The sequence below is a fragment of the Coffea eugenioides genome, chromosome 5 (assembly GCF_003713205.1).
Source record: "Coffea eugenioides isolate CCC68of chromosome 5, Ceug_1.0, whole genome shotgun sequence".
NCBI lineage: Eukaryota > Viridiplantae > Streptophyta > Magnoliopsida > Gentianales > Rubiaceae > Coffea > Coffea eugenioides.
This window is the reverse complement of record NC_040039.1, coordinates 27,919,704-27,928,434: the sequence shown is the minus strand read 5'-3', so window position 1 is coordinate 27,928,434 and position 8,731 is coordinate 27,919,704. Positions and strand designations below refer to the sequence as shown.

At 41.5% G+C, this 8,731-nt stretch overlaps 2 protein-coding genes across 2 annotated transcripts; both read left to right on the top strand.

Moving 5' to 3' along the window:
* The first annotated feature begins 303 nt into the window (after positions 1-303).
* Positions 304-1,164, top strand: LOC113771332. Its single transcript, XM_027315924.1, has one exon. It carries the CDS (start codon positions 304-306, stop codon positions 1,162-1,164), a length of 861 nt encoding a protein of 286 aa, XP_027171725.1.
* A 749-nt stretch (positions 1,165-1,913) lies between these two features.
* Positions 1,914-2,657, top strand: LOC113771331. Its single transcript, XM_027315923.1, has one exon. The coding sequence runs from the start codon at positions 1,914-1,916 to the stop codon at positions 2,655-2,657; it is 744 nt and encodes a 247-aa protein (XP_027171724.1).
* The last annotated feature ends 6,074 nt before the right edge of the window (positions 2,658-8,731 follow it).

The following is an 8,731-nucleotide window of genomic DNA, read 5'->3' as shown; positions in this document are numbered from 1 at the left end:
CAGATCTTCTGTACGTCGCTTGTAAGCCTTACTTCGACTCCATAATATAGCAATCTTAGTTCTACTGGAGCCTATGGTAGAGACGTCTAATATAGAGGTCTTGCGTGTGAAGTTGTCTTTTGATCTTTGCTTGTTTAACTGATCAAATAAGATCTGGGTGCTTTGGCGTGCTGGTTTTCATTTTAATGTATTATATAACTCGGACCAAATCCTTCATGTTATGGCAGGACATGATTCCTGGACGGAGACTGTCAATGCATCATTTATATATGCCAAGTGTACTAGGGCCGATAGGCGAACCCTATGGTCCGAGCTGAGTTCTATCGCTGGATCAATCACAAGGCTGTGGTTAGTGGGTGGGGATTTCAATGTTATCAGTATGTGGCAGAATATACGGGGAGGGCAGCCCAGGATCTTAGGGCAATCTCTGACTTTAATACGGCAATTTTTGATTGCCATCTCCAGGAGCTTCCTTACTCTGGCAGTCCTTACACATGGTCGGGTATTGGAGCAGGTGCTAGAATCTGGAAACGATTGGATAGGGTATTAGCCAATCACCAGTGGCTCAGTTTCTTGCCAAACACTTCTGTCCAGCATCTTAATCGTGCCACTTCAGACCACTCCCCGCTTCTAGTGACCCTGCAGCCCGCTAATTCAAGTGTTCCGAAATCCTTTAAGTTTCAAACTTTTTGGATCTCGGACCCTGATTTCCTATCGGTGGTGCAGAGTAATTGGGAATTGCCGACACAAGGATATGGCATGTACCGGTTAGCCTTCAAACTCAAGCAACTAAAAGCATGCTTAAGACAATGGAACAAACACTGTTTTGGAGATATCTTTCAAATCGCTTGGCAACGCGAGATAGAGGTTCAGCAAAAGGAAGTCCTGTATGAGGCAAACCCAATGGATGAGATGAGGTCTGATCTCCACCGTGTGCAAGCCCTCCTGTTGCACAGCCTACATATTCAAGAGGACTACTGGTGCCAAAATGCACGCTTAAGATGGCTAAAGAATGGTGACTGTAATACACGGTTCTTCCATGCTTCAGTTCGGGATAAACGTTCGAAACTGGCTGTACACCGCATTAAAGATGAGGGGGGGCATGGGTTGAAGATGAGGAGCGAATTGCATAAGAAGCGGTTAACTTTTTTCAGCGGCTCTTGACTGCGGAGGAGGTCAGGGGTGTAGATGAATTGCTACTCCAAATACTGGAGATTGTATCAGAGAACCAGAATGCGGATTTACTAAGGGAGATCACAATGGATGAGCTAAAAGGGGTTGTTTTCAATCTCGATAAGGACAGTGCCCCGGGCACAAATGGTTATACTGGTGCTTTCTTCCAATATTGCTGGGATACTGTGGCCCCTGATGTCTTGGCAGCTGCCAGAGATTTTTTGGCTGGGACCTCGATCCCGAAGGGCATTGCTAGTACGTTGATTGTTTTGATTCCAAAGAAGCCAAATCCAGCTACATTTGCGAATTTTTGACCTATTAGCATGTCCATTTTCGTCAACAAAATTTTTATGAAAATGTTAGCTAATAGGTTGCGAACTGTCCTCCCAAGCATTATATCTCCGGAGCAATCGGCTTTTTGTCCAGGACAAATGACGGCGTCCATTGACAAGAAAGTCCGCAGGCACAATTGCATTTTCAAATTAGACATGATGAAGGCCTTCGACAGAGTGTCATGGTGGTTCCTGAGGCGGCTGCTCCAAAAGTTTGGTTTTGGTTATAGATTTATTTGCTAGTTTTGAATAACCTCTCTCAGAGCTGGTTCTCTGTGCTGGTGAATGGCAGGTCTAGGGGTTTCTTTCAGGCCTCGCGCGAGATTAAGCAAGGCGATCCCTTGTCCCCTATTCTTTTCATCCTTGCATCAGAGGCCCTTAGTAGGGGATTAAATGCGTAGGTGGAAGATGGCAGTATCGCCCATTATGCACTGCCGAGGGGCTGCATTCGTATCACACTTGTCCTTCGCAGATGATGTTGTGATCTTTGCTCGGGAGGATAGGCGATCTGTGGTGAACCTGGTCCGATTTTTAACGCTCTACCAAGAGGGAGCGGGGCAGAGGATTAACAAGCAAAAGAGTTTCTTTATAGCATCCAGGCGATGTGGCGCTGGCCAAATACGTCGCATCCAACACTTGACGGGCTTCAAACAGGGTTCTTTCCCTTTCTCTTATTTGGGATGCAACTTATATGTTGGCCACCGGAAAAAGGAGTTCCTCCAATTTCTGGTTGAAAAATTCATTGCTAAACTAGCGGGCTGGCAGAAAAAATTCCTCTCGCAGGATGGTCGCTTGATCCTAATCAAACATGTTCTCTTAGCCATACCATCGCACGTGCTGGCTATCATGGATCCCCTCAAGGGGGTGATCAAACGCCTCGAAGGGCTCATGGCAAATTTCTTTTGTGGACAATCGGAGCTAGGTCCTAAGCATCATTGGTGCTCTTGGAGGAATTTATGTTATCCAGTGAATGAGAACGGACTTGGGGTGGGATCTTTTGAGGACATCTTGGGGGTGTTTAGCTGTAAATTGTGGTGGCGGTTTTGCAATTCAACCTCCCTGTGGGCCAATTATATGAGGTCTAGCTATCCCATGGACAGTGGTGCCCAGCCTAAGGCTTCCAGAGTTTGGAGACGAATGCTGGCTATTTGAGACACGGTGGACCACTTCACGCAGGTTATAGATCTAGATGGCAGGGTTTAGCGGGCCTGGGTCCTTACACCCTCCGAAGATTTTACCATCTCCTCTACATGGGACACACTGCGGCCTAAATAAGCGTGCCTAAGGTCACGGAAGTGTGTCTGGAGTTGTCGAATCTCGTGCAAATAGCCATTTTTATATGGAAGCTGCTTAATAACTACCTGTCTTTCCCTGAGGCTTTGCACAGGTTCGGTTTCCAACTCCCCTCCAAGTGTCAATTCTGTCTTGATGGGGAGTCCCAGGACCACGTCTTATCTGACTGTCTTCTTGCTACGGAGGTGTGAAATTTCTTCTCTAGGGCCTTTCTGCTGCCTATTAGGCCTCCCAATGGCATCATTTGTCGCTTGCAGCAGTGATGGCTCTACAAGTCTCCTAGTACTGCGTGGGGAGAGTTGTGTAGGGTGTTGCCACCTCTTATATGTTGGGAACTGTGGAAGGTTAGAAACAGGGCAATGTACGAGGGCATTGTTGCAACACCGTTCCGAGTCTGTTGGAACATAAAGGCTTTGCTGCTCAGCATGTCTCAGGTCCGTCCCTTCGTCCAGGTGATGCAGGATGACAGGGAGTTGGTCCTCTCCGGCTTATCGATTAACATGACACGGATGGAGCGACCCCTCCTACGCTGGGTCATATGGACACGGTCACCGCTCAGGTATGTCAAATTAAATATTGATGGCTCATCCTTAGGGAATCTAGGACACTCAGGAGCTGGAGGGGTACTCATGACCCTGATGGTAATATCCTGAGTGGCTTCTCGTCATTTTTAGGGTCCATGACAAATATGGAAGCAGAAGCCTTGGCATTACTGGAAGGCATGCAAATCTCAGCGGATATCCACTTTTTGCAATGAAAATGGACTCTCAGGTTTTACTGAATATGGTGGTAGGCAACGGCAGAGTTCCTTGAAAGCTATGGAAGACTGTCTCATGCATCAAGGCTTTAGCGATGGGTCGCCAGGTTACTTTTACTCATACCTATAGGGAAGCGAATGCAATTACAGACGCCTTGGCACAACTAGCAAGCTCTACGCATGTTAGTCAAAGGTTTCCCCCTGCCTCATTTCCAGCTCATATAAACGGATTAGCCCACCTAGATAGGATACAGACGCCCTATGTACGCTTGGCTTAGGGTTTACCAGTGGCATGCCAACCTCACTCAATGTACGCTGATGGTTTTTGAATAAAAATTGGAGTGGCACCCACTCCCGTATACGGGGTTAGCCAAAAAAAATAATGAGATTTCTCCTCTTTACTTAATTTTGCAAGTAAGTGATTAATATAGTCAATAAATGCTATACTCTTCCTTTAATTATTTTTGTGTATTTGTTAAGAGGGAATATCTATTTATTGTCTTTTATTTTTGAAAAAAAAGAAAAAAAAAGAAGAATAAGAATTTTTGGTCTACTCCAATGATTCTTGTACGGACTAACCAGGGGTTGGCATCTACAAATGTCGACATTCGTGTAAAAAGGTGCTTGAATTAAAAGTATGCATAGCAACTTAAATAGGTGAAATGTTGAGTAACCGGGGATCTTCACATAAAAGTATCGATTTTCGCATCAAAAGGCATTTTCACTATTTGAGTAAAAAAATCAAGTATGAATAAATCCCTCTTAGTCGTGAGAATTGAGGAAGAGATGATTTTGGGAGGAGGATAGTTATAAATTGACTATGTGATTTGCTTACTTGTCAAATTAGGTTAGGGTGAGAGATTAAGTTTAACTTGTTGAATTTAGGACATAATTATCTTTCCCTTAATATTATGAGTATTTAATGTAAACTGAATAATTACATAATAATTGTTTGCCAAGACATGAGGAATTAAATTTGAAAAAGTGCATTTAATGTTTTCTTCATTTGAGTCATTGTAGTTGATTATGTGTGAATTGCTTGAGGACAAGCAATGACTCAAGTGTGGGGGAATTCATAAATGATTAATTTGAGCTATATTTGAATGACATTTTATGCTATTTTTATTCACTTTGGCTATATTGTAGGAAGCAAATGGATTATTTTGGTTATAATTGGTGTAAAATGCTCTTAAATGATTAAATGAGGTTTTTGTCACTTTTTACTTGCATTTTGTCCATAATTTGTATAGGAGTTGGAAATATACTTCATTTGGAAAGTTTACAGCTTTGACACATATTTGTATTTTGGGTATAACTCGAGCTTCAATGATCGAATTGAGATGATTCTTAAACCATTTTGAAGATAAGAGATAGATATACAATTCATGTGAAGACATCAAAATCCAGTTTGAAGGTCTTCTAGGTCAAAAAGCCGAATTACAGTAGCCAATTTCTATTGGTTGAAGCTGAAACAAGGCATTGCGCAGTCAAGGGTATTTTAGTCATTTCGCCGCCTACACAAATCCAAATGAGGTGATTCTTGATGCATTGGAAAGCTAACTCAAAGGACTACAGGTTTCATGTTTGGTCAAGAGTTAATTCAGCTTCTATCATCAAGAAAAGTTCAGTTGAAATTGAGGCAAAATTGGAGCAACATTGAAGACTGGACAGAAATTGCACAGGAAGGCAGGGGAGTAATCCGGCCAGATTCTGCCGGATTATGGTCAGAAATGGTTGCTCTCCACTTGCACAACTTGTTTCGTTCTCCACTATGTGACGACCCCACCTCAACTTAGGGCGTACCCTAGGATTTAGCGGATCGCCTGCCTAACTTTCGCCAGGACTCACTACAGTTCTCAAATAAATTACAATGTAAATCTCAAATATTACTTCAAATACTCCACGAATTTACATACCACAAGTTAATCGAAATTCAAAATATACATGAGATATTCCATCCAGTCACAATAATAAGTTAATACAAGTGCTTTCTTTGCCTCTAGCCCTGTGGAGAGGAAATAAATATTTTAGGGTGAGTTAGAAGCTTAATGAGTGTCCAGTAAAAATCAATAATCAAATAAGTTTCACAATAGTGCATTTGGATAATGTCATGAATCAGTGATCAAATGTAAGTTTATTGCTCTTGTGAGCCAGTGAAATCATTGTACTTAAACATCCAACGCTCAAATAGATCAAGTAACAGTCAAACAATACAAGGGAGCCATCGGTGCTCCAACATTCAAGGCAAGTCAAGTATCAATAAGGTGGAGACATTGGTGTTAAGTACAAGACTTCCAAGCACTCATTTGAGACAAATCATTGCATGGCACACATGCAGGCACACATGATATGCAATCGAGTAAACAGTGCAAGAAATAGTTCGAAAAATAACTTTGGAACTAGTTTTGGGAAGCACTCACCAACCACAACTCATGATCCTCATCCATCATCGATAGTTCCTTGCTCAAGTCCAACCCTAGATCACAAATATCATGTCAAGCAAAGCAAATTCTAAAATCATCAAGTTCCTCTCACCTTTTGACATTTTAATCACAACTGAAGTGTAAGGCCCAAAGACAATCTAAGAGGGGGGTGAATTAGGTTGATTAAAATCTTAATCAAATTTATGCAATTTTTCTTTAATAAAAATTTACCTTCTTTTCTAGTAATGATCAACCAAGTAGATTAGAAGAAGAGAGCAATGTTGATTAGAAAAACAAGTATAGATAAGCAATGAGAATTTTATTAAACAAAAAGAATAAGATAGAATATCAAACCGATTGTCTACCAAGCTTTCCTCAAACTTGAAAACCAATCACTAGGTTGAGCAACTTCTCTTTGATGAAAGATGATCAACTAGATGTACAATGGAGGGAGCACTTCCTCCTTGCCCTAAGCCTCACTTAGTCAAGCTAAGAAGTTTTACAATCACTCAGATAACCCTCAACAAAGCTACACTAATAAAACTTTCAACCACAAGAGAAATGCTCACAAGAAATTCACACCACTTGGAGAACAAATCTTGTCTTGGAGACTATTTTCAAGCTAAAATATCTCTTGAGATCTTGTAAACAAAGTGTGCAAAAGTTCCTTCTTGGTTCAGAACAGTTTGTTTTTAAAGGGGACCAAAAATGGGCTTCATTAATGCTTCCAACGGATAGAAGGCAGATGAAGAGTCAGCTAGCCGTTGGGGCTGTCGGACGTCCGACGACCAAATCATCGTCCGAACCTATCGTCCGAAAACAGCCAAGTTGTAGTTCGGACGTCCGATGCGTTTTTATCGTCCGACAGCATCAGCGTCCGATCGTCGTCAGAGAGTTGGCAAGTCTTCTTGGAATTTTTCGGACGTCCGACGCGGTTGATGTGCGTCCGAGGCGTGCGTCCGATCCTTCCGGACGTCCGACGCTTCCTTATGAGCGTCCGACAGAGCTTCCTTCTTGATGTTCTTTATCCTTTCGGACGTCCGACAGATTCCTTCGGACGTCCGACATGAGTGTCCTGTTTTTGCTTCTTCTTTTGGTTGATTTTCATTTCTTGACATATTCGTACCTGATTCTTTGATAGGCAAAAAACACTTATATTTGAAGAGAGTTAGATAAACATTTCAAAGTACTTTGTGATCATCAAAACCAAGAATAACATTCTCCCCATTTTTGATGATGACAAAACAATGGTTTGAAATGAGATTTGATGATTGCAATATAAGCTCCCCCTTTCTCAATTGACAAAAACTCCCCCTTACTTAGTGGATCATAGAGCAAAAATTTGAAAAACTCCCCCTCACTTGGCTACCCTACCGAATTAATCAATTATCCAAAAACATAACAATTAAGCAGCCAACATCCAACATTTTACCAATTCAATCCATCAAGCCAATTCAATTTCAATTAAATCATCAATCAATCCAATCCAGTCCTCTCCCCCTTTTTGTCATCACAAAAGGCCAATCAATCACATATATCACGGAGAACCAATAACAAAAACATTCATCACATCCACACATTCATCATTCAAAATACTTAAACATCCATCCACATATCCATAACCATTACAGCCATAATCATCCATCAAAAAGTACTAAACGAACACAACATAAACATAAGCATTATATCTACATATCCATTGTTGAACACCACAAATACTAGAAACACATGAAATAGTCAAACAAAATGCAAATGACCCTATGTGATCCTAAATGGTGAACTAGGTGGATCCAGGTGTCCTTCGAGAAAGCTGATATTGGGAGAGGTCCTCCTCTTCAGTTTCTTCATCATCTTCAGCAGCTTCTTCAACTGGTGCCTTGCCTTTATCTGATGTGGAAGGGCCATGAGGAGTCACGAGAGTTGATGAGTTCGGGTCTGGAATTGATGAACTTGGATCAGTGGGGCGTGGCTCTTTGCCATGGGAAACTTCCTCAACCACAGGTGGGGGAAAAAGAAGGTTCTTTTTGTCTAGGTAGGCTGTTTGTTGCTCAGAGGACATGGTGAGCATTAGACCATGTTCCAGAAGAAGAACATGTTGTTTGAGTTCACGAAGGAGCTCAATCACTTCATCATTGGAGGAGGAAGATGCCTTAGTGGCAGACTTCCTGAGATGAATGGGAGTGAGTGCAACAGATGAAGGAGTGTGTAGTGGATCATGTGCAGCCTTAGACCTAGGTTCACTAGATGATGCCCCCTTATAAGCCCATAGATTATCCTTAAAGACAAGATTTTTCCTTTCAAAATATTCTTTGGTAAAGGCATAAGAAGATGCTTCTTTGGGACAAACACCTAGAATTGGTACTTTGTAAAACTCAAAAATCTTTTGAAGAAATTTTTCATAAGATAATTTTCTGCGAGAATCAGTGGCATAGCAAAGTAAAAACTTGCACATGACAAAACCAAAATCAATACGAATCTTTTCTCGAAAACATTAAAAGAAATACAACTCCATTTTGTTTGCATCTGTTCTATGGCCATCAGTAGGCACAAGCAGGTTTGAAATGATTGAAAAGGCAATTAGATTCACAGGGGCAAGATCATTCAGTTTAGCATCAGCAGGGGCAGAAAAACTTCTTTTAAAATAAGTCAACATCTTAGCCCCATCAAAATAATTATCAGCAGTAGGATGCTCTTCATAGGAAAAGAAATTTGCAATTTTACTCTTGCATCCAGGTTCAATAGTAGTTTTTAAA

Coding starts and splice junctions, on each gene's coding strand:
- LOC113771332 (XM_027315924.1), top strand. CDS start 304: ATGGTCCGAGCTGAGTTCTATCGCTGGATCAATCACAAGGCTGTGGTT.
- LOC113771331 (XM_027315923.1), top strand. CDS start 1,914: ATGGCAGTATCGCCCATTATGCACTGCCGAGGGGCTGCATTCGTATCA.